Source organism: Canis lupus, chromosome 5 (assembly GCF_011100685.1).
Source record: "Canis lupus familiaris isolate Mischka breed German Shepherd chromosome 5, alternate assembly UU_Cfam_GSD_1.0, whole genome shotgun sequence".
Classification (NCBI taxonomy): Eukaryota; Metazoa; Chordata; class Mammalia; order Carnivora; family Canidae; genus Canis; species Canis lupus.
Genome location: NC_049226.1, coordinates 24,800,783 through 24,826,565, shown reverse-complemented (window position 1 = coordinate 24,826,565; position 25,783 = coordinate 24,800,783). Strand labels below are relative to the sequence as shown.

The window sequence follows — 25,783 nt, the reverse complement described above, 5'->3', positions numbered from 1 at the left end:
CACATGCTCCTCTGACTTAGCCAGCCAGGCGCCCCCAGATTTCATTAGTTTTTAACCTAATGTCCCTTTGCTGTTTCAGGATCCCATCCAGGATAGCACATTACACTTAATATCTGTGTCTCCTTAGGAATCTTGTGGCCCTGACAGTTCCTCAGACTTCCCTTCTTTGTGATGATCTTGAGAATTAGGAGGAGTACTGATTGGGTATTTTATGGAGTATCAATAAGAATTTATCTGATGTTTTTCTCATTATTTTGGAGGAATAGGTAGACCAAAGAGGTAAAGTGCCTTTCATATCACATCGTATCAAGGGTACAGAGTCTCAATATGACTTGTCATTGTGGTGTTAACCTTGATCACTTAGCTGAGGTAGTATTTGCCAACTTCATCTAGTGCAAAGTTACTAATTTCCCCCCCTTTCCATTTTGTGCTCAAGAAGTCACTATGTCCAGCTTACATTTAAGGGATTAGGTGTTAGACTCCCCCTCCTTGAGGGCAGAGTATCCACATAAACCATTTGGAATTCATTTGTACTAAAGACTTACATATTCCCCCTTATTTATTTATTCAGTCATTTATATCAGTATGCAATCATGGATATTTATTTCCTACTTTGGGCAATAATCCAATACTACTTTATTTATTTTGTTACTTGAATAGTTCCAGCTTTGGCCATTGGGAGCTTTTTTGGTTGGCTCCTGTGTGTATTTGATATATCCTTGACTGTTTGTCTTTCAAGCACTCCCTTACTTTCTGGCACAAGACTCTTCAGGCACACCCTGTATATTCCCTGCCCCAGCCCTAGAATCAGCCATTTCTCCAAGGAACCCTAGGTCCCTTTATTGTCAACCATATTCAGAACCACCATCTGGATGCTGGGTAGGTACTAACACTTTAATACAAGACTGGATTCATTTTTTTTAAAGCCATAAAAGCACAAAACATCTTCCCACCATCTACGTCTATTATACATTCTTGCCCCTTTGTTTGGCTTCAGATACATGTTAAGAAATAAAACCAGGAAGTCGAAGGCCAGTTTTCCCCAGGGGTCTTTACTCCAGTCCTCACTCCTTCCCTCACCTCCCAGAAGCAACTGCAATCTTCAGTGGAGGTGTAGACACTCTTTTACTCTTTGTCAAACATTCATGGAAGAGTTACAGAAACATATGTAGTAAGAGAAAAACCTGGCTTTTATTTGGGTTGTTCTGGGTGGCAGTGGTGTCTCAGCTCCTTGCCTCTCTCCCACAGCCTGGGGCCCCACTCGTCTCTTCTCTCGGTTGCCTCCAGCCACTCTCTCTTCTCTAGTCTGTACCCTTCCATCTTGTCCCAACTTGCTGCTTTGCAGGCAGCTTCTGGCAACCTCCTTGTAGGGAGGAGGAAGACCAATAGCCTGTAGATGTTGCAAAAGCAAACTGCAAACTGGAAAATAGAAATTTGTCTATTCTAGACAAATAGAAAACTTCATTGTTTTGTTCAAAGTGCCAAAAAAAATGTTGGAAGAGGGGGCTGCGGGTATAACGTTCATTCATTTGGAGTACTTGGCTCTTTATCATCTAATTTTTAGCTTAAAGATATCAGCAGTGGCTTCTAGCTATTTTTGAGTTGTACTTCTGGAAAGCTGAGGCTGCCAGATCTAAGACCACCAAATATCTAGAAATTATGATAGTTCATTTTATGATTTTTCATTTCTTAACAAATACTGTTCTTCAAAATATAGGAATAATACTCAAGACAGAGAAAAACCTTACTATTGACTAGACTGCTTATGAAAGGAATTATTTCTCCAGCAAGGGACTTACAATGAAAGACTAACTACATTTATAAAGTGAAAGCCTTTGGCTATAATCACCATTCACTGAATTGCAATGCTATGTGAGCAGTTTAGTTGATCATATTCTGGTACATGACATGTTATCTGCTTACTAAAGTAAGCAGTGATCTTGGTTTTGGGATTTCTAGTCCCATTAATAGTAAATATATTAAATTTCTTCCCACAGCTTACACGTACTCTGACAAAGGCAAATTTGGAAGCATTTACTTGAGGACAGTGGCTAACACATAGATAATCACAACAGGCGCAATGAAGCACTTCCTAAGGTAAGTATCTATGGTTCTCTGGTTGAGCCCTCTAAAATGGAGATATTTCCTTTCCAGTTAGGAAGATATTTCTATTCATCATTTGTAATCCTATAACCAGGTCTCTTAGGGGTGCATAAGCATTGTATTCTGGCTAAAAATAATTTGGTCACAAGATTCCTCTGCTACTGCTATACATACTGATGCTAAGAGCCCTTACCGGGAGGAGATGACAAGAGATTCTAAGAGACCACAGGCACAAAAGCATGATGCAGGCATAGTCTGGACAGCCTGGATGCCATGCATCTCTAAAGCCTTAAAGTCAAGGTTTGAGGAATTAGTAGTCAAGGAATCAGTACAATTTATGTAGAATCATTTCCCTGAGAAAAAAGTAATTTTAAATATTCCTTAATTAGTTAATTTTTTAAAGATTTTATTTACTTATTCATGAGAGAGGCAGAGACATAGGCAAAGGGAGAAGCAGGCTCCATTCATGGAGCCTGATGTGGGACTCAATCCCAGGACTCCAGGATCATGCCCTGAGCTGAAGGCAGATTTTCAACCTGCTGAGCCACCTAGGCATCCCATAAATATTCCTTAAATTTAGATTTTGGTTGGCTGGCCAATCATACAGGTATTTTCAAACATTCTTTTTTGGTAGTAAAAAATATATATGTTCATATGTATATTCTAAGCTTTTGCTCTTCCTGCTGCCTCGATGCCTCTGAAATCTGCATTAATTGTTGATTCCTTTAAGATTGTGCTGTACAGGGCAACTGGGTGGCTCAGTGACTAAGCGTCTGCCTTTGGCTCAGGTCGAGATCCCAGGGTCCTGGGATCAAGTCCTACATCAGGCTCCCCACAGGGAGCCTGCTTCTCTCTGTGTGTGTCTTATGAATAAATAAATAAACTTAAAAAAAAAAAAAAGATTGTGCTGTACAGAGTAACATATACACTGCTGTGTTTTGTGGTGATTTTGTTTTGTTTTGAAAGCTGTTTGCCTGGACCTATAATCATAATTATTTTTAAGAGCATTTGACTGCCATTCACAATCTGTTAATGAAATTCCCAGAGAAATTTTACATCGTATTAAAATATGACAAAATAGAGTTATTCTGGTCCTGAAAGTTAGAAAATAATACCCACCTTCCAGAATATGGAGTTTCTTTTCCTCAAAATGGCCTACCTCTATTATGCATTCTTACTCCTTGCTCTGGCTGTTTTCTCTAAGCAAATAATTAATGGGCTTCTTTTAGGAGATGATTTAATTCCTTTAGTGTCTGCCATTTAAGATTTTCTTTTCCTCACTGATTTTGGTTACAGCACTGTGTCTGGAACACCTAGATCAGTCTGTGCAGGACTCACTGTGTTTTGGTGGAGCTTTTGGTGTTAGAATTACGAAAACCTTTCAGGAGGTCCCTGTTAAACTGTTTATCGGCTTTAGCTTTTGTTTTACTGTACAGAATATTCCTCAGCCTGTTTATCTCAGCTGTGCAAAAGGACAGTATTTGAAAAATCACTAGGATATCTGCCAGCACAGGACTGACTTGACATGGTTTTGGTTGCCATGGTAATTAACCCATCTATTTACTTACACATTCATGAAAAATTGGTATTTATGAATCCCTCCTGAATGTAAACATGGTCTTTTAGTTGAAGTTTCTAGTGTTAGATGAAGATTAGAGGTCAGCAGCTCCTTCTGACAAAGGGGAGCTGGTAGTGGTGAAATCTGTGGCAAGATTCATATTACTGGGTTCCCTCTTCAGAGTCTTATTTTAGAAAAATTTGAGCAGCCTCTAAACCAGCCATTTTAGGAGAAATAGTATTTGTTTCTGTTTTCTATTAAGCTAAACATCTGCAACACTGTGTTTCATAGAGATTAGAACATTTTTGATTAATTTGTATTTGAGATTTCGAACTGGTCTGGTGAAAATCTACTGCTTAACCTCACACAGGCTAGCCCTAAGACCAGAGCCAGCACATCCCAATCAGTTACATGTTCTGATACAAATTCGTCTCTTTTAACTTGAGACATATTTTATAAATATGACTTGACATTGATTCTTTATATGAAACTGAAGCTGGGGTAACAGATTACATATCAAGAAAGAAACTTAAGGATTTTCATTGACCATTGGTTTTGAAATAAAGCAATTGATGGGGAGAAAGTATTTAACACTATCATGAGATAAAGGCTTCCAATTAGCAAAAATATCTGTAAATTGGTTTTTTAAGTCATTCACATTTGATTAATTTCTAGTCCACTCATTGATTTAGTAAGCACTTACTGCTAATAATTCCACATTTTTAATTTTTATTTTCTCTTTATAACAAAGTAGGGATTAATATCCCCTTGTAGAGAGCAGAGCAAGAAGGCTCAGCAAAGTTACATAACTCATCCAGGAGTACACAGATATCTGAATGCAGGCCTGTCTGACTTCAGAGCTGTTCCTCATCATTTCTGCACCGTGTTACCTCCTCACTGTGTGCCTGTCGTGAGGTGTTGTAGGTGATACAAAAGCCAATATGAGGTGATCTCTGCTCCTAACCTACCACTTGCACACGCATACAAAACTCAGATATAAGAAGGAACGTGATCACTGATGGGTCACAGGCATTTTGTGGCAGGAATTTTCAGAGAAGGCCTCATTGAGATGAGGCTGAGAGAAAGGGAGGCTGGACGTTAATATTTTTAGATAAGGACAGAGGGTGTGGGAAGTGGAGAAGTTGCAGGAGACATAGGCTGAGAAAGGACCATTTGCTGATCTGGTCCTTTCATGAGGAAGCAGGTTGGATACCACAAGCAGCAGGTGGTCTAGGTTTGTTGGCCCTACATAGACCCTTTTCAGCGTGAGTAGAAGACAAGTGGCAAAGATAAACTTGAGGCAGTTCTTGGGGACCTTGCAGACCAGACACAACACAGCCCAGAAGCATGGTAACCTTTTCGGCCAGACCTACAGTGGGACTTAGAGAGAAGGGAGAGTCCGATGAAAACTGAGCCTTGCGACTTGTGTCTAGCCTTTGCTTAGAGCCAGAAATTTAGTCCATCCCCTTCACCTTACAAAGGAGAGGACAGAGACCTAGAGAAGCAACATAGCTTGTCCAAAGTCACACAGCTCATAGTGGCAAGTCCAGGCTAGATGTGAAATCAGGCAGCATTTCCATTCAGCACTAACTTGTCCACTGCTTTTAAAGGGCAGAAGGTATATAGAGTCATGCATTTACTAGGTCAAACCCCTACTGACAAGTTAATTTCCAATTGACTGCCGTGCCCCTAATTAGGAACTCCAATAGAACAACTAAGATTTTTAAAGTATCATTTCAGAAAATGCATAAAATGTTGGAAACATTGACCAGTCTGTTGTTCTTTATGGCCATTTAGATGAAAAGTGTTTTGTTTAGGAAACTGGTTTGAACCAAGAACTGCAATTATTTTGTATGCATCATTCCTCACCAGTAGTGTGCTTCTTATTTATTACAGGATTTCTTCAAGCAAGAATTAACTTTCATTAGCAAATTCATTGAAACTGTTCAAAATAAGCCACTTTTCTCTTATTATCCCCAAAGAAGACGTCAGTCACAATTTAAGATGCTGGAGTAGTGTTGCACTGCAGGTACCCACACCCCCCACCCTGCAGGCAGGGGGCTACATGGTTCTAGGGTGATTCTTCCATTTCAGAGGCCCTATCCCTGCTGAGTAGATCCCTTTAACAAAGCACCACAAAATAGGAGCTCACTTTTATTTGGTGTTAGAGATATGATCCATTTTGAATAATTTACATTGGATGGCTATTCTGGTTCAAGCCAGAGAATGAATGTTAAATAATAGAACTGATCATAATTGCCTTGTGGAAAAACACTGCTGTGAACTCCACCATACACCTTACTCTGCAACATATTAATAAATGGCTGTAATAGAAAATGTTGGAAATAAAACATCCATAAGTAAGTAATTCTTATTATTAAATCAGTTTCTGCCAGTGCTTGTGCAAGGCATTTACAATATGTCCTTCTGGAACACTATCAAAATGCTGTGGTTAAAAAAAAAACAACAGAAACAAACAAAAATTGCTGTCTATGCATGCAATTATTAAAAACAGGAGATATGATCAGTATTTTCTTCTAGTACTCTTGAGAATGTTAGAGTTGTCCCTACAAATTGTAGATCTTTTCAATAGTGAGTTGAGAATCTTCCATCAGAACTAAGAAAATAAGTCTAGTGTGATGAAGAAAAAAAAGCAAAAGATTCCCCTAATTAAAAGTAAGCCCCTTATTTTGGTGATTTAGTCCATGAGGAAAGGCCAAGCAGATTTATAAAACCCCTGAACATAGAATTCAGCTGGTGGACAGGGGATGGCTGTAAGTCTCATTCTAAAAGTAGGAACTTCCTTCCCTTTTCTCCAAAACCAACTACTGATCAACGTAAAAGCATTTAAAAATCCATTTCTTAATTTCTTCCTTTTCAGAAAAGGATAAACATGCCAAGCACATTTTTAACATTCTCCCAAAATATTTAATCATGCTTATTCTCCTCTGGACCTTCAGCAGTTTTTTCATAAACGTTACAATTTAGGGACTTAAATAGGTCCAAAAACTTAAAAAGTAAGCTCCTGGCAACACCTATTGGTGAACCACAGCCATTCTGAGATGCTCATATGAAGGCTTTGTTGATCTGGTCCTTTCATGAGGAAGCAGGTTGGATATTGTTTTGTCATTAAAACAAGGCCTCCAAAGTAAAGGGTAGAACTGATGTTTCCATCTCTGTACATGCCTTAGGTTTCTGATCTAAATGCAAATAAATTATATCTGTCAAAACATTGTCTGATCTGATGATCTGGCTTGTAAAAAATTCAAGTACCTAGCAAAGCAAGAAAATATAGTGCCTAGCATAGCGAGCTGGCTTTTTAATGAAATATTTAGGGGTGTTTTGGCCCATTAGGAAAAAAGTTAAAATAATAACCTTAATAATTAATATAATCAGTACAACTGGCCCAGAAATTACAAAAGTAAAGAACCAGTGTGTAAACGTCACTCTGCAATTGAATGGGCATTTCTTGTTCACAGTGTGTGATACTACTGTTTATGTGATTGTGTGAGAGGGATGTCGTACCTATACCTCAGAGAGATGAGCCCAGAGAGATGATGCAGCATCTCTAACCCCTCACCATAGATTTCCACTGGGTTTTTCTGTCTTTGATAGTAGGAACATCCTCAAGGGAATTGAAAAAAACAAAAGATAAAAGCAAACAGAACATACTATCTTTTCTCTTCTTTTATGTAAAGCTGTCTTAATGCAAAACACTTCCACAGGCATTTTCTTCTCTTGCGCAAGGAGGCCAGTGTTAGAAATTACAGATGGGCTAGAAGCTACTACTATACACCTGGATGTTCCCTGCTCCTAAGAGGACACTTCTAGGCCTCAAGCCACATCTTTGTATGGATTTGATGGAGAAGTTGCATGGGGGAAACTTTCTAGTTTAATTTAAGCTATAAAACGGTCTGATGGCTTGCACCCTAAGTAGAGTAAATACGTAAATACTCCTTAAACAATAATCAGAACCCTTTGTCTAGGAACATTTGGTACCACAAGAACCTAATTGTCGTGGTGTCCTGACACATGGACTGCAGAGGCTTCATTTGTGGAGTTGGCTCACATGCTAGATAAACTACATGGGCACCATAAGGACACATCATGGAAAGCTTTTATCCTCAACTTAGTAACAGTAATAAAGCCAATCTATAATATCATTGCCACTGCTCAATCTTTTCTTCTGGCATAGCTATCTACTAGGTGGAAAAATGGAAAAGTTTTCCCAAGAGAGAAAGTTGAAGTTTTGCAAAATTTCTCACCCATCTAATTAAAATGTTCCTCTAGAGGCACCTAGGTGGCTCAGTCAGTGAAGCATCTGCCTTCAGCTCAGGTCATACATAACCCTAGCGTCCTGAGATGGAGCCCTGCATCAGGGGAGTCTGCTTCTATCTCCCCTGATGCCCCCCTCGCCCCTTCCCCAACTTGTGCTCTATCTCAAATTTTTAAAAATAAAAAAAAAAGATGTTCCTCTAAATTTATTTTTAGTTTATCTTTGGGCAGGTGGAGGGGAACGGGGGAATGGATAACCTAAATCTTAATAGATCTTAGGATGTATTTGGCTAAAATAGTTAAATTTCAGATTTCTAAAGATAGTGATTCAATTTTATATATTTCAGCAGAATCTGAGTTTACATTGATATTTTATATGTACTTTTATAAGGGCTTTTGGTGATCATTTTATACATTTTAATTGTTATAACCCTCCTTTTTCTTAAATAAAATGTACTTATTATACAAAAAGGAAAATATACTTAGCCAAAAATGAAAATTGAAAGTACTTATTTTTCCTTTACCCAGAAATACCACTGTTAACATTTTTGTTGTATATTCTGCATCTTTTTCTCTGTGTTCATACATCACCATTAATTTATTTTTATTTACTTACTTTTTTTAGAGAGAGAGAGATAGAGGGGTGGGGAGGGGGATCCACCTAAGAAGAAGGATCATAGGTGTGGAGCCTGAGGTGGGGCAAGATCTCAAGATCCTGGGATCATGACCTGAGATGAAATCAAAAGCTAGACATAACCGACTGAGCCACCCAAGTGCTCCACCATTAAATTTTTTCAAAGAAAAAGAAGATCATATGTGTTTCTTTCTAATTTTTCTTTTTGTTAAGCATATTATGACATTTTCTTATGGTTTTTTTGACATTTTCTTATGTTACTAGCTCTTCTAGAACATAATTTTATTGCCTACAAAGAATTCCATTGTATTATCTTAGTATAGCAGTTTGGTTTCCTCCATTCCTTTACATTTATATGATATAGATCCCATGCCCTTGTACAAATTAGCCTATTAGAATTTTTATTTTAACACAGGCTGTCCAAGCTATTAGAGCCAGAGCAATTAAGCAAAGGAACACACAAAGTGTTGGTTCATATACATAGATGGATCACATCACTAAGGTTATTCGTTAACTACTCTCATTAATCTGAATGATCATGTTAAAGTTGGAGGGAATTACTGAACATCAGTGAAAAATAAACATCTTTTAGAAATGACAACAAAAGGAAGTTATATAAATAATTCTGCCTCCTAGGAATGCACAGTAGGAAAAGAAGATGGGTTGAATATAAGTTCCTGGATGGGAAGTCTTTTCTTCTGTAGCTTGAGTCATTTTGAGACTCTAAACTGTACTGTGATGTGGAAGACACTCACATATTAAAAATGAAAGTCAGCATAAAACACAAATCCCCACATGCTAGAGAAGTTGTAAGTACCTGATTGGCAACTATACATTTCATAGTTTGTTGAGGAATTACTAGAGTGAGATAGAGGGTGCTATAAAGAAAACTTTGTTAGAAGGAGCCAAGAACAAACTTGTCAAGAGATGAAGTTTAATTTAAATGAGAGGATGTTGGAGAACTAAAGGTCAACCCACTTATTCAATGAACTGATGAAGAGGCCTTTGACCAGTCCACGAAGTGGTGCAACTGGGGAGCATAGAAGACACGTGCCACACAACCGCGTCCTCTAGTGCCTAAAAGGAAAGCAGAGAGAAGGAGGGAAAGGATGGGAGCAAGGGAAGAATCAAAATAGAGGGCCCCCCCCACAAGGCACTAAGGCAGGGCTGGAAATCGAGCAGAGCTAACTGAGAGGCTGTCTACAGAGGCAGAAGAAGGCTCTATGTTCTTCCCCTCAGCTAAGGGAGAGATAACTCCTAAAACACAAGGAGGTACCTATTCATTTTTAAAATGTTTTTAGTCAAAGGCAGGAAAAGGATTCCTGAGCCTCACCCTCAGTTTTGGGAATATCCACTCTATTAGCATAGGGCATTCTGGAGTTGCCTGCAGTGATAGTGTGTCCTCACAGACTTTGGGCTTCCTTCCTAGTAATGGGTTCTGTAGATACATCAAGTAGAACATGGTATTAGAAAAATGAAATATGCTTGTAAACCCAGAGTCTAATGGTTGATTTTTTTCTGGGCTCTTCCTGCTGGTGGTGGCTGCTTTCTGCTCTCTTCCAGAGTTCTAGTGGAAGGGTGCTGTCTTTTGTCTTTGACAGAATGTTGTTCCAGGTGTGCCTGTATTTTTACTGTAAATTTTTGTGGCGCTGCCTAAAATTTGTAATGAGAAAACTGACTGGAAGATGTGAATTGCAACGGATCTGCTACAATACCAAGCCTGGGGCTTCTAGAACCATGAAAATCGGTAAGCATGAAACAAAGAAGTGAGCAAAATACAAGCTTGGTGGGATTGTGGATGTTGTGTGTTATATTTGTGTATAGTAATTTTAAACCACTTATAAAGGATAATTTTTAATGACGTTTTTAATTGTCATTTTTATAGAAACATCACTGAGGGATTCAAAAAGTAAGGTAAGTAAAATTGTTTTTATGTTTTTAAGCAACTATTCACTTGGATGCCTACCTCCATCATCAAAAAGTAAACACTAAGAAACAAAAATATATCAATGGGTATGCAAATTGAGAAGAGTTGTTTGCCCATCACAAGCCACCCCACTTTTGACATGAGAGTAGCCACAAATGTGAATTTCTAGGCAGATTTATGATACACTTATGACTTTATTGTTGAATTAATCCTTTTTTATATTTTCCAAATCATGGAATAAATATTCTTTGAAAATAAGAACAATGTTAACTCTCTGGCATTTCTTAAATATCCAGATCATTTAACTTTATACTCAAGATTTCCCAAGAAAATCAGAGAAGCCACTATGCTAGCTGTTATAGCATACTGTTAAGCATCCACATAAGAGACAAAATCTGGGTTGGTTCTTTTTTCAAGATTCTTGAACATTATTATTTAATTTGGGCATTTTTATGACTACATCCTCCATGTCCTTCACTCAGTCATAGGCATACTATCTGTTAACAATGGAAACCATGTATATTGGATAAGAAAAATAAAATAATATTTCAACCTAAGTAGCTTGAGAAAGATGAAAATACTAAAAAAAACTTCTGTATTTCTGTTTTATGTTAATTATCTTAATCAGGAAAATTGCACTGTCCCCCTCCATTGTAAAAATGTCTCAGTTACTAGAATTCAAATACAAAATCAATTTTTGCTTTTAGTTTAGTATTAGTTTAGTGTCATTGAGGAGTTCTAAGCAAATACCCAAGACCCCCTTATGAACAGATCCCGCTCAAGTCACTGCCACTTGTGACAAGGGAACTGATTGGCATGTGTCTTCCAGCTGCTGCAGACCTCAGTGACTGCTCACCCTGACGCCATTGAGAAAACCATAGAGGACATCATGGAACTGAAACAAATTAACCCTGACATAAATCCACAGTAAGAGTGTATTTCTGCTGTTGTAAACACAGAACACATGGCATGTGCTTAGTACTTCTATAGTGCTGAGCTGGCTGGCATGCTCTCCCACTCTCCCTGCCACCATCATCTGCAATGTTTCTGACTTTCAGATGAAGAAAAAAGAAAAAAGGTACCTTTTTCATATTTGTAAATAGCAGCAGCTCTCTACTTCTGTTATGATTTACCCTTTGCTTCTGAGCTGCAGTGAATGTAGGAAATCTGATGGATGCCCTGATATCAGAAGAGGAAATAAAGGGCACCCATTTTATGAACAATCATGCCACACAATGCCTGTTTTACATTAACAGTAAATGTTCATGTTGTAAATGTGCCCAAGCTGATTCTGCTCCATCAAAAATATCCCCTCAGTTTATGACAGGCTGATAATCTTGGAGACGGTTCCTACATGCTTGTCAAGAAGACTGGCATGTGTGGGAGGGAAGGATGGTTTTCATACAAAGACTTCAGAACTTTGTAATTTAGTCCTCTCATCTTGGAAATATTAAAATGCACTTGGCAACGTACATGACTTTTAAAATTAGCTTTATATTTCCCATTGGGTACAGGAGTTTTTCAGTAAAATTTTGGGTTAAGGATGTTGGGTAGAATAAATTCTGCAGGCAGATATATTTAGAGACAGTTTAGGTAGGTAACAATCAAACTGTCTTTTAGATGTGCACAGGCAAGAACTTCACGTTATGGCTGAGAAAGGCTTTTAATTGCCAAAGATGGGGAACTGTAGTTAAAGGGACTTTCCGAGTGTGCTTTGTATAGGTCTGCCTCTTGGAGAGATTCTGGGTACTAGCTAATTGGGGTTCAGCACAAAACCCCATTTCCACATGGTCTCCATAGCATTCTTCTGCAGACACTTCAGCTAATTAGCTATCTTTTCCTTATTCAGTCATTAAGGGTGATTTAATTATATAGCAAATGTCTTTTTGAAACCCCTGATATATATTTTATTTCTTTGGGAAGATAATTAAGAAGGCAATTCATTTTAAATTAAGTTGAACCAAAAATTTAAGACTGCAGTTGGGCATGAGGGATATATTAGACCCACAATCATATTTGGATATTGGATTTGATTTAATAGTAAATCTTTTCAGTCTTTTCCATGAAAGTCCTATGTTTCATTCAGGATCATTTAGTTGCCATCTATGCTTTTGATTTCCTTTGGGGAAAAAACTCTTAGAGGCAGTAGATTGCATTTTTACATCTCAATATGGATTTCAGTCCTTTTTTCCTAGACTGACATGACAAAATATAATTTTTTTAAATAGTTTTCTGGAAAAAAAAACAGTAAATAGAGAAGACTGGAGGAAATATGTTATAATTTATCAAGCCATTTCTACTGTTAACCATACATTGTGTTTTTTTTTAATTCCAGTGTAGTTAACATACAATGTTATATTAGTTTCAAGTGTACGGTATAGTGACTCAACGCTTCCCTACATCACCCGGTGCCCATCATGACAGGTGCTCCACCCCCTCCCTTCTGGTGATCTCAGAATCTGGTAGTTCAGAGTCTGTTTCTTGGTTTGTTTCTTTTTTTCTGCTTTGTTTTTGTTTTATTTCTTAGATTCATATGAGCGAAATCATATGGTATCTGTCTTTCTCTGACTTATTTCACTTATTTCACTTATTTCACTTAGTATGGTACTCTCTAGATCTATCCATGTTCTTGCAAAAAAACAAGATTTTATTCTTTTTTATGACTAATATTCCATTTTGTGTGTTTGTGTGTGTGTATATATATATATATATATATATACCTTTTGTGTGTTTGTGTGTGTGTGCGTGTGTATATATATATATATATATACACACGCACACACACACATCTCACATGTTATTTATCCATTCACCTATCTCCATTCACCTGTCAATGGACATTTGGACTACTTCCTTAAGTAACCACATTTTGTTTTACATTTTTTTCAAGCGCTGCTAATGCACTTGAGAAATTACTACAGTAAAAATAGGGGGAAATCGAATTGGCTCCTCTTGTTCCCTCCTATATTCTCTTGCTCTTTTCCTCAAAATTAACTCTCTTCTCAGTTCTACATTGATTCTCTGGGTGACCAGTGCCACTCTGCCCTTTTCCTAAATTTAAATCTCTCCTTTGATTTTGTGGTGCTATGGTAACAGATAAATATAAGGGCCATTTAATTGAACATTCAGTTTTATTTAAGTTTAGTATTTGGGTTATCTGACCTTATGCTCAATATGTGGAATAGGTATACAATCCTAAAATGTATAATTCTCTATTGCTCCCAACATTAGACTTAACCTCTAAACATCTCATTTTCTCCTTCAAAAAAAAGATGATTGTAACAAACACCACCACAACAAAAAATGTTCAAATTTAGTGTGAATTGGGAGGAGGATACTGGACAGTTAACTCTGGGTAGAATCCTATGAAATTGCCAATGTTCAACTATCTTTGAGCCACAGAAGTGAATGACTATAAAGAAACTTAACAGTATAAATAAATAATAAATAAATAAATATGAGATATTACCTTTAGATTTTAAAATGCCATCAATGGAGATCCCTGGGTGGCTCAGCAGTATAGTGCCTGCCTTCGGCCCAGGGCATGATCCTGGAGTCCTGGGATCAAGTCCTGCATCAGACTCCCTGCATGGAGCCTGCTTCTCCCTCTGCCTGTGTTTCTTGTGTGTGTGTGTGTGTGTGTATGAGTGTGTGTGTGTCTCATGAATAAATAAATAAAATCTTTAAAAAATAAAATAAAATGCCATCAAACAAGTACTGGAGAATAATTTACATGACAGTAGTTTATGTGAAAAAAGGATCGTGGTGATTATTTGGTCACTTGTTTTATAGATGTAATGTGACCTATTTTATCTGCTATGTTGTAGAAGAGAAAAGCAACATTGAGGTCACAGAAAGTAGTGATTCTCTGTGTATCACACTTGCCAGACTGTTTTCTGGTGATATGTTTAAGGGGTCTGTTATTCAAACAGTATACATTCAGAGAAGACAGTGAGAGAGTAAAACAAGTGAAACCCTTGTCCCATGAGAGGAAATTGAAGGAACTGAGGATTCCTGGAGATGTGAGGATTCCTGTATATCAGACTAGAAAAAAGAATCACTGTCTTAAGATAAATAGTTTTGGCCAGGGAAAGTTGGAAATGAATTTTCTCAGAGAACAAAATTTGAACCACTTGGTAATAAGGAAAAGCGAATTTTGTTTCAACATAAGAAAAAGCATTCAGACAAAGCAGTCAGAAGGGAATGAGAAATTCTGTAAAGTAGTGAGTTCTTTCTCTTGGTATTGCCTCATCTGTCAGGGATGCTCCCGAGCACAGGTGTTTGGGGATTTTTCTGTTATTGTTGTTATTGTTGTTTTGCAATTTTCCTTCCACTATGCTCCTGAGAGCACTCTCTCTCCCCCTTTCTCTCTCTCTCTCTCTCTCTCTCTCTCTCTCTCTCACACACACACACACACACACACACACACACACACACAACACCCCTGAGGTGCTTGTGACAGAGCCACCTAGCAGGGTTAAATCATCCCTCTGAATTCATTATCACCTATATTTTCTACATCTTATTTAACTCACCTGCGTAAAGAGCTCCCTTGTTTTTTAAGCCATATTGTTGTAACTTTAAGAAAAGGCCAGAACAAGAGGTAAACTTTAGCCAAGTTCTACAACTGTCCATATGGAGCCTCAGTAAGAAACTGTGCTTCCACTCAAATAAGTGATTGGGAGATCAATGCAGGAAATGTTACATTCCTTTATGTTTCTAAATAAACTAAATATGGTTCTGTGTCCACAAAAAGAAAAACTAGACTACAATTAAATACATCTCATGAGTGGGAAATATCAGTGAGGGTGACAGAACATGAGAGACACCTAACTCTGGGAAATGAACAAGGGGTAGTGGAAAGGGAGGTGGGCGGGGGGTTAGGGTGACTGGATGACGGGCACTGAGTGGGGGCTCTTGACAGGATGAGCACTGGGTGATATGCTAGATGTTGGTAAAGTGAACTCCAATAAAAAAATACATCTCATGAGCAATTTCCTCAATATTATATAAATATGGAAAGTCCTATTGTGCACACATCAAGTGAACAAACGCCAAAATATGTTTTGTTTCTCCTCATGTGTGTTTCTTCTGTTTTTGAACACCTTAGGTTGGGAATCTCTCTTCAAGCTTGCCTTTTGCAAATTGTTGGCTACAGAAATCTTATTGCAGATGTGGAAAAACTGCGCAGAGAACCCTATGATTCTGATAACCCCCAACATGAAGAAATGCTTTTGAAGGTTAGACCTTGAAAACATTTCAGTGCTTTCTTAAGTCAGCTAACCTCTGCCAAGCCCCACCAAGTGCTAGACACTGGGTGTGTAGCTGGCTGGGAAAGCCTACTCTTCTTGCTGGTTCAGATGTGAGAGGTAAATTCTTCATTAGAAAATTCATGTGAGAAGTTAAATGTAAAGCCTTTTTAAAAAATAAATAAATAATAAAAAAATCTGAGACAGCATCAGAGGTGTTTTCCTTAAGCACTCATTGTCTGGCTCAGGTTTAGGCTGTTTAACTGTATTGAAAGCCAGTAGGAGAAAAAGCATTTGTCAAAGGGTGACATGGGATTTCCATTTATGACTTTTAATAGACATAAAAGAAGATGAAGTTGGTTTCTGCTTCAGCAAAAGCCCTCTTGGGAAATTACCTAAGATCTTATTGCTGATTATTTATTCATGTAACTTGAAGAGTATCAGAAGAGGAGGTTAAGGTTTATATCTGGTTTACTAAAACCGTTAGAAGAACAATGTGCACTTGTATATACTTCTTCTGGCTGTCAAAGCAAACCCTCAAGGATCTTATATGATCTGATGTGCATTATTAAACACCAATAACTTGACCTCAAAACACTGAATTTGGAGTTTAAGAAATTAAGACTCACCTTTAGAACTATTCATTTGAAATATCTTCTAAATTCGCTTCTGAAAATAGGTGCTTTTTAGGATGGAGTACTTCTTTGTCCTTCGCTAGAATACAAAAGACGCTAACAAAATTGGAAAGAAACATTTAACTGCCTTATTTTATTGAAAAATGTCAATATGAGCTGTAATTTTAAAAACATATTCTGTGTTTTTGTGTGGAGTACGCACTTTTGTGTATGTAATACTTACACAGATGACTTGTCTGCTAATTAGTGCCATATCTGATGTGAATCCTTAAAGATGAAAGAAGACTCACTCATTCTTAGCAGTTTTTCTTTTCTTTCTGCTCTGCTTAAATTTAGCTAACCTACTGGCTGAGCTTCATTTCCTGTTATTGCCTTTTTTATCCTATTTTCTGATAGAAGTAGTCGAGCTCAATTAAAATTACCTCAAGGTGAGAAATAAGAGGTAAATGAAAGAGAAAAGAGGTGTAAAAATGAACAGAGTGGCCACAGGCAGCTGAAGAATTCATTAGAATGGCCAATGCCTTCAGAATCAGTGACATCTAGGTGTCTGCTGTGCACCATCCTAGCTGATCTGTTGTATGGATGTTGTACATAGTGGGTTTTCAACAAATAGGGATGAATGCTTGAATTACTGTAGTTCATTAGATACTAAAAGTCAAGGAGTTTTATGATATACCTTTTATCTGTGATTTGAGTTTGTGTTATTTTTTACTGGTATAGCTATAAGAAATAAGCAAGGTGATGGTTGGTATCTTTACAACTGAACAAACTATAAGCATTACAGTCCAGATTCTGATCCATACAGCTAGTAAGTCATAAAGCCAGGGCAGGGCAGTCCACTGCTGCTTTAGGTACCTTGAGGAAAGGCATCTTTTCTACCCTCGAGTGGCTTGCAATCTAATTGGGGAGATACTATGCAATGACAAAAAAAATCACTAAATCTTATCCATAGAGATCCCTCAAAATGGCTCTTGAATGTTTCCCATACCCACTACCTCATTTAGCATTATCTCTAGCTTGGGGCGTTATAATAGCCTTTTAATTCTGCCACTATTAGCCTCCTCCCTTCTATCTTCTAAAATACTGCCAGAGGGATTATCCAGTCACGTTATTCCCCAGGTTTAAAACTTCAGCTGCCGGGGCAGCCCCCGTGGCGCAGCGGTTTGGCGCCGCCTGCAGCCTGGGGTGTGATCCTGGAGTCCCACATCGGGCTCCCTGCGTGGAGCCTGCTTCTCCCTCTGTCCGTGTCTCTGCCCCTCTCTCTGTGTGTCTATGAATAAATAAATAAAATCTTAAAAAAAATAAAATAAAATAAAACTTCAGCTGCCCTGTGTCTGACAGAAGAAAGCTCATGCACCTTAACTTGGCATTCTGGGCTCTTTCCAATCTATTTCCCCAAGCTGTACCTCCTGTAGCCTCTATGCTCTGTCATTCACCTTGACCCAGAACAGTCCAGGCCATGCCATATGCCCAGGCATTTGCTCATGCAATTCCCTCTATTACCTGGTATCCTCATAGCCAGAGCCAGCTCTTTCTAAAATCCTTATTTATTCAATATTGAAATCTTCACCAATCTCCCAGGAACACTTAAGAGTGGGACCTTCATTCTCTTCATTAGTTTATTCAAATTCCAAGTATGATAATAAAATTAGTAATAATAAAACATTCAGTGAATATTTAGCACACATTAATCATTACAGTAAATGTTTTACAACAGTATTTCACTTAATGGTCACAATAACCTTGTGGTGAAAGATTAGCACTATCCTCATTTTCAAGTGAGGAAAATGAGGCCAGGCAGTTAGATGCTGCTCCAGCTCACCTTGTTAGAAAGAGCTCCATGCTTCTGCACTACACTACCTCCCAAGGGAGAAACCGTGCCTTTTTTCCCACTTGTATTTCAAGAGGCTGGTCCATGGTTTGTGTTTAACTGCCTGACCTGAGGCTGCTTCATCTTTGAAATGGTAATAAGACTCTTGTTACCTACTTCATGAACTGTTTAGAGCAGGAGTCAGCAAACTAAAGCCTGTGGGCCAAATCTGGCCTGCCACCCATTTTTGTAAAGTTTTGTTGGAACATGTCCATTCATTGATGTATGTACTATTTGGCTGCTTTTGTACTACAATGGCAAAATTAAGTAATTGCAGCAGTGACCATATGGCCACCAAACCCTAAAATATTTACTATCTGGTCCTTTACAGACAAAGTTTGCCAACTCTTGATTTAGAGGCTTAGATAATACATTGCCATACTGTTTAAGTGCTCTGATTTATAAATGTGGGAGGCCATTATCAGTGTTCATAGTCTTAAAGTATTAAAAAAATCAAGATTTTATGATCATTTGATTTAAATATAGGGTGAGATGAAACTAAATAGCATTGCCTTATGTTCATAGAGTACTTACTGTCCATGTGAGTTATTCAAATGAACATTTCTATTAAACATTTGCTGACCACATTAATAATAAAGTGAAAATTTTAGGTAGAGTCAGGTACTCAATAGAAAAAAAAATAGGGGCACGTGGGTGGCTCAGTCAGTGAGCATCCAACTCTTGATTTTGGCTCGTCATGATCTCAGACTCATGGGATTGAGCCCCACATCAGACTCCGCATTGAGTGTGGAGCCTGCGTAAGATTCTCTCTCTCAACAACCGCAAAAACAACAAAAAAGCTTCTCTCTCTCCTTCTGCCCCACTCTCCCCTATCTAAAAACAAAACAAAACTCAAAATTAAAAGATCCTTTCCTGATGGGAAGAGATAACCCCATGATCGGTGGTCTTGGTGAAAGGCTGCTTCTCCTTGAATGAATGGATAGACAAAGGACCTTGCCCTTGCTCTTCTGAAACAGACATGAGACAAGGAAAGTGTTGAAATAAGCTTGTGATAAAGGCTCAGTGTAAAGAGAAAGAGTGAAACAGAGTGTAGGCCATGATGGATGACAGTCCATCAGGGTACAGCTTCCACATCTGTAGCTTGTCATCTGCCATGGGAATCACCCTTTCTATTACTGGTCTCCTGCCAGTGGCAGTAGCTTTGTAATAACTCCACTCCCAACAGCACGGTTTAGATGGCTGAACTCCAAAGAGGCCTGCCCCCTTGGTTCAGATTTCTGGTCATCTCCCTACATGCAAGAAATGACCTCACCCTTCAGGGCCACCCTGCCTCCTCTCCTTACTTTTTCAGGAAAGAGCTTATTTATCAGAAGAGAATCCAGTAACTCATTCTTACAGGAAATATATACATGGTAGCACTTCATATAAATACTTTAGCATAATCAACTTTCATTATCTGAGAAAGTGACCCTTATTAAAGCAGATAGGATTAAGAATTTAATTAAGAACACTTTTTAGGGATCCCTGGGTAGCTCAGCGGTTTAGCACCTGCCTTTGGCCCAGGGCACGATCCTGGAGTCCCGGGATCGAGTCCCACATCAGACTCCCTGTGTGGAGCCTGCTTTTCCCTCTGCCTGTGTCTCTGCTTCTCTCTCTCTCTCTCTCTCTCTCCTCTCTGTGTGTCTCATGAATAAATAAATAAATAAAATGTTTAGAGAAAAATAAATAAGAACACTTTTTAGCCATTGGTCTGGTCTGTCATGATGCATGAAATTATTAAAACGGAATTTCTTTTTTAAGCATTATTCAAACTTTTTACTCCCCTAAAGTATTTTTAAAAGAGGCTCTTCTCTCATTCTTTAGCGCTCCTTTACTGAACTCAAATATTTTCCAACCTGATGAACACAGAACACTGATAAATTCTCATATGGATAATATAAAAAGGGATTTCTTAGACTCATGTTTGCTATTTTGCTTTCAAGCATGATAGATTCACTTTGTTCACTCTGAAATTTTTCTCTCACCCTTTAGCAGTTGTACCACTAACATATTGTATCCTTTGAATTATATCTCTTTTTCGTTAGTGTTTCCTGTCACTATTATGTTCTACACTGTTTCAAATGGGACAATACATTGTAAAGCAAGCCTTTTGTGTATTACTGTTCTCTGTAAGATTTAAAGTCCGTATTACATAGAATAAACAATTTAGAAGTTGAAGTATGTCTCAAACAGTAATAAGAAAATTTTATATTTGTATTTGTCCCTGTCTATAATAAAGACACAATATAAAATATTAATAGTCTAAAAAGTAAATTTGCTTATATGTCCATCTCTTTATTAGAAAGATTAGTTTGAGCATTATATATTTATGCAGCTGTGGGTTTCACTTTCTCAAGTAATAGTATTGCTGAATCTATTTTCAATAGAAAACTTAGAAAAATAGAACCAGTTCCTTAAGCAGTGAAGATCATAGTATCTATGATACCCCACCAGGGCTGCCCAGTATTTAAGTTTATATTTGTCAATTAACATATACTAATATTAAAATTCTTCTAGGTAACTCTTAAAAATGATACTATAAAAGAGGATACTATATTTTGAGGTTTATTTATTCATGAACATCAGTGATCTTCCTTCTTCCGGTTATAGGATGCTTGTTTGCTCTCACTTCTGCTAGAGGTCAGAAAGGAAACTCAAGTCCACTTTTCTTTTTGTTAATAATGGGGTAAACTGGGTGGCGCAGTGGTTTGGTGCCTGCCTTTGGCCCAGGGCGTGATCCTGGAGACCCGGGATCGAATCCCACATCGGGCTCCTGGTGCATGGAGCCTGCTTCTCCCTCTGCCTGTGTCTCTGCCTCTCTCTCTCTCTCCCTCTGTGACTATCATAAATAAATAAAAATTAAAAAAAATAATACTGGGGTAAAAATAATACATGGCCTAAAATATTTCCCTGTTCGCCATTTATCTTCATTCTCTTAAATATTTTTGAGGAATGGGATCCCTGGGTGGCGCAGCGGTTTGGCGCCTGCCTTTGGCCCAGGTCACGATTCTGGAGACCCGGGATCAAATCCCACGTCGGGCTTCCAGTGCATGGAGCCTGCTTCTCCCTCTGCCTATGTCTCTGCCTCTCTCTCTCTCTCTCTCTCTCTGTGTGTGTGTGACTATCATAAAATAAAAATAAATAAATAAATAAATTTTTGAGGACCTTTTCTGGGAGATTATACAGTTATATTTTTTATTAGAAATTAAAACAGAAAAGTGTAAAGCACTAAAATATACAAGTACACATTCCATAGCCTCCAGAGTAATGACATCATCACAGGTCATGCAGCCTCTGGAAAGTTCTACTATATACTCATGAGAAGATGAGAAAGAAAAGGCAAATAACCTCTTAAGTTTTATTATTATTATTTTTTTTAAGTTTTATTATGAAATAGTTTTTACCTCCCAAATCCTCTGAAAAGGTCTCTGAGTCCCTCCAAGGAGTCTTCAGACCATACAGTGAGAGCTGCTGTCCTAAATTATTGAAATATGATCAAATCTATATTCAGCTTTATAAAGCTCCTCCTAGTAATGTAGTTTACAAAATCTGCCATAGGAAAAAGTGTTTGTGTTTACATCAACAGGCTAACCTTCTATCTTGTCTTCCAGTTATGGAAATTCTTGAAGCCCAATACTCCATTGGAATCTCGAATTTCTAAGCAATGGTGTGAAATTGGTTTCCAAGGTGATGATCCTAAAACTGATTTTCGAGGAATGGGACTTCTGGGCCTATACAATTTGCAGTAAGTAAAACGCAGAAGGGTTAAGTATTAAAAAGTGATGTCCTGGTCATGTGGAAGTGACAAAGTTGAGTTTTACTAGTTCCAAAAGCCACTTCGTAGAAAACTCCAAGAAAACACTGAGGTCCTCTGAGAGATAACTCCGGTTCCTAAAATTTAAAAAGGTACTACCTCTTCCTTTTCTTTGGCAAACTTCATTGCGTTTGGAGGTATTTGGAAAGGCCTCAGTAGGTTCAGGTGACATCAGAGGGTGGCCTGCAGTGTCCCCTTCTCAGTCCTGCTGAGAGGGAAGGGAGGCATCACAGCCTGATGGTGCCATCATAAAGTCCCTCAGCCCTTTATCTGATCACTTCATCCTTCAATAATCTTCACTGGACAAGTTAATTCATTGTACAAAAAGTGACTTTCCAATTCTGTGATTCCTCTCACAATTGTTGGCTGGAATTCTGTAAAGACTTGATTTCCTTCATCAATTATGGTTATTTAGTTTCTCTAAAATACAGAGAGGACAGATGCTCAAATTTTCTATTTAGTTGCCAAATCTCAAGACTGAGGAGTTGGTGCCATAGGTTCCTTGTTAGTGATCAAAAAAAATTTTTTAAGTTTTTTTAACACAATTTTTAATTCCTAGTTTTATATGTTTGTTGTGATTCAAATAACTGCTCATTCTTTTATTTTCATGTTTAAATTAAGTCATATGGAGTCACTATTTTTTAAGCCAAAGGTAGTCCTTTTCAGTTGCTTCTTTGTGCTTTGACACCATCCTGTTAGGATAGTGATGTGTTTTTAAAGGAAACTAAGCCTTACTCATTTTTTTTGGTATATTTTTTATTGGAGTTCAATTTGCCAACATATAGCATAACACCCAGTGCTCATCCTGTCAAGTGCCCCGCTCAGTGTCCATCACGCAGTCACCCCACCCCTCACCCACCTCCCCCTCCACTACCCCTTGTTCATTTCCCAGAGTTAGGAGTTTCTCATAGTTTGTCCCCTTCTCTGATATTTCCTACTCATTTTCTTTCATTTCCCCTATATTCCCTTTCACTATTTTTTCTATTCCCCGAATGAATGAGACCATATTATGTTTGTCCTTCTCTGATTGACTTACTTTACTCAGCATAATACCCTCCAGTTCTATCCACATTGAAGCAAATGGTTGGGTATTTGTCATTTCCAATGGCTGAGTAATATTCCATTGTATAAGTAGACCACAATGTCTTTATCCATTCATCTTTCGATGGATACTGAGGCTCCTTCTACTGTTTGGCTATTGTGGACATTGCTGCTATAAACATCGGGGATGCAGGTGTCCTGCGGTTTCACTGCATCCGTATCTTTGGGGGTAAATACCCAGCAATACAATTGCTGGGTCATAGCGTAGTTCTACATTTAACTCTTTGAGGAAATTCCACACAGTTTTCCAGAGTGGCTGTACCAGTTCACATTCCCACCAACAGTGCAAGAGGGTTCCCCTTTCTCCACATCCTCTCCAACATTTATTGTTTCCCATCTTGTTAATTTTCACCGTTCTCAGTGGTGTGAGGTGGTATCTCATTGTGGTTTTGATTTGTATTTCCCTGATGGCAAGCGATGTGGAGCATTTTCTCATGTGCATGTTGGCCATGTGTATGTCTTCTTTGGTGAAATTTCTGTTCATGTCTTTTGCACATTTCATGATGAGATTGTTTCTTTGCTGTTGAGTTTAGTAAGTTCTTTATAGATCTTGGATACTAGCCCTTTATCATAGGTCATTTGCAAATATCTTCTCCCATCCTGTACGTTGTCTTTTAGTTTTGTTGACTGCTTCTTTTGCTGTGCAGAAGCTTTTTATCTTGATTAAGTCCCAATAGTTCATTTTTGCTTTTGTTTCCCTTGCCTTCATAGATGTATCTGGCAAGAAGTTGCTGTAGCCAAGTTCAAAAAGGGTGTTGCCTGTGTTCTCCTCTAGGATTTTGATGGATTCTTGTCTCACATTTAGATCTTTGATCCATTTTGAGTTTATCTTTGTGTATGGTATGACAGAATGGTCTAGTTTCATTCTTCTGCATGTGGATGTCCAATTTTCCCAGCACCATTTATTGAAGAGACTGTCCTTTTCCAGTGATTAGTCTTTCAGGCATTGTCCAATATTGGTTGACCATAGAGTTGAGGGCCCATTTCTGGGATCTCTATTCTGTTCCATTGATCTATGTGTCTGTTTTTGTGCCAGTACCACACTGTCTTGATGAGCACAGCTTTGTAGTACAACTTGAAATCCGGCATTGTGATGCCCCCAGCTCTGGTTTTCTTTTTCAATATTCCCCTGGCTATTCGGGATCTTTTCTGATTCCACACAAATCTTAAGATGATTTGTTCCAACTCTCTGAAGAAAGTCCATGGTATTTTGATAGGGATTGCATTAAATGTGTAAGTTGCCCTGGGTAGCATAGACATTTTAACAATATTAATTCTTCCAATCCATGAGCATGGAATATTTTTCCATCTCTTTGTGTCTTCCTCAATTTCTTTCAGAATTGTTCTGTAGTTTTTAGGGTATAGATCCTTTACCTCTTTGGTTGAGTTTATTCCTAGGTATCTTATGCTTTTGGGTGCAATTATAAATGGGATTGATTCCTTAATTTCTCCTTCTTCTTTCTTCTTCTTCTTCTTAGTGTAGAGAAATGCCACTGATTTCTGGGCATTGATTTCATATCCGGCCACACTGCCAAATTGCCGTATGAGTTCCAGCAATCTTGGGGTCGAGTCTTTTGGGTTTTCTATGTACAGTATCATGTCATCTGCAAGAGGGAGAGTTTGACTTCTTCTTTGCCAATTTGAATGCCTTTTATTTCTTTTTGTTGTCTGATGCTGAGGCGAGGACTTCCAGTACTGTGTTGAATAGCAGTGGTGAGAGTGGACATCCCTGTCGTGTTCCTGATCTTAGGGGAAAGGCTCCCAGTGTTTCCCCACTGAGAATGATATTTGCTATGGGCTTTTCGTCGATGGCTTTTAAGATGCTGAGGAATGTTCCCTCTATCCCTACATTTTGAAGAGTTTTGATCAGGAATGGATACTGTCTTCTGTCAAAAGCTTTCTCTGCATCTGTTGAGAGGATCATATGGTTCTTGTTTTTTCTCTTGTTGATATGATCTATCAGGTTGATTGTTTTATGAGTGTTAAACCAGCCTTGCATCCGGGGGATAAATCCCACTTGGTCATAGTGAATAATCTTCTTAATGTACTGTTGGATCCTATTGGCTAGTATCTTGTTGAGAATTTTTACATCTATGTTCATCAGGGATATTGGTCTATATTTCTCCTTTTTGGTGGGGTCTTTGTCTGGTTTTGGAATTAAGGTGATGTTGGCCTCATAGAAGGAGTTTGGAAGTATTCCATCCCTTTCTATTTTTTGAACAGCTTTAGTAGAATAGGTATTGTTTCTTCTTTAAACGTTTGATAGAATTCCCCTGGGAAGCCATCTGGCCCTGGACTTTTGTACATCGCAATACAAGCATCACTCAAAAAACTGGAAAAACCTCAACAAACCTCAAAAACAAGCTAACCTCACACCTAAAGGAACTGGAGAAAGAACAGCAAATAAAACCTACACCAAGCAGAAGAAGAGAGTTTTATTAACTCTCTTCTTGAGATTCAAGCAGAACTCAATGAAATAGAGACCAGAACTGTAGAAGAGATCAACAAAACCAGGAGTTGATTCTTTGAAAGAATTAATAAGATAGATAAACCATTAGCCAGCCTTATTAAAAAGAAAAAAGACTCAAATTAATAAAATCACAAATGAAAAAGTAGA

The 25,783-nt window shown here is 38.1% G+C and overlaps 1 protein-coding gene across 10 annotated transcripts in view; it reads left to right on the top strand.

The window, feature by feature from the left end:
• The window catches only part of ELMOD1 (ELMO domain containing 1), a 68,125-nt gene that overhangs the window by 22,772 nt on the left and 19,570 nt on the right, over window positions 1-25,783 (top strand). For 7 of the 10 annotated variants that reach the window (XM_038536299.1, XM_038536300.1, XM_038536302.1 and 4 more), the window contains 6 exons: window positions 1,998-2,097; window positions 10,172-10,317; window positions 10,456-10,484; window positions 11,327-11,424; window positions 15,608-15,737; window positions 21,863-21,996. In XM_038536299.1, coding sequence (XP_038392227.1) covers window positions 2,081-2,097; window positions 10,172-10,317; window positions 10,456-10,484; window positions 11,327-11,424; window positions 15,608-15,737; window positions 21,863-21,996 — 554 coding nt within the window. In that variant the 5' untranslated portion in view covers window positions 1,998-2,080. Of the gene's footprint in view, window positions 1-1,997; window positions 2,098-5,557; window positions 5,691-10,133; window positions 10,318-10,455; window positions 10,485-11,326; window positions 11,425-15,607; window positions 15,738-21,862; window positions 21,997-25,783 lie in introns of those variants that run through there. The other 3 variants (XM_038536305.1, XM_038536303.1, XM_038536304.1) reach the window with 3 other exon arrangements.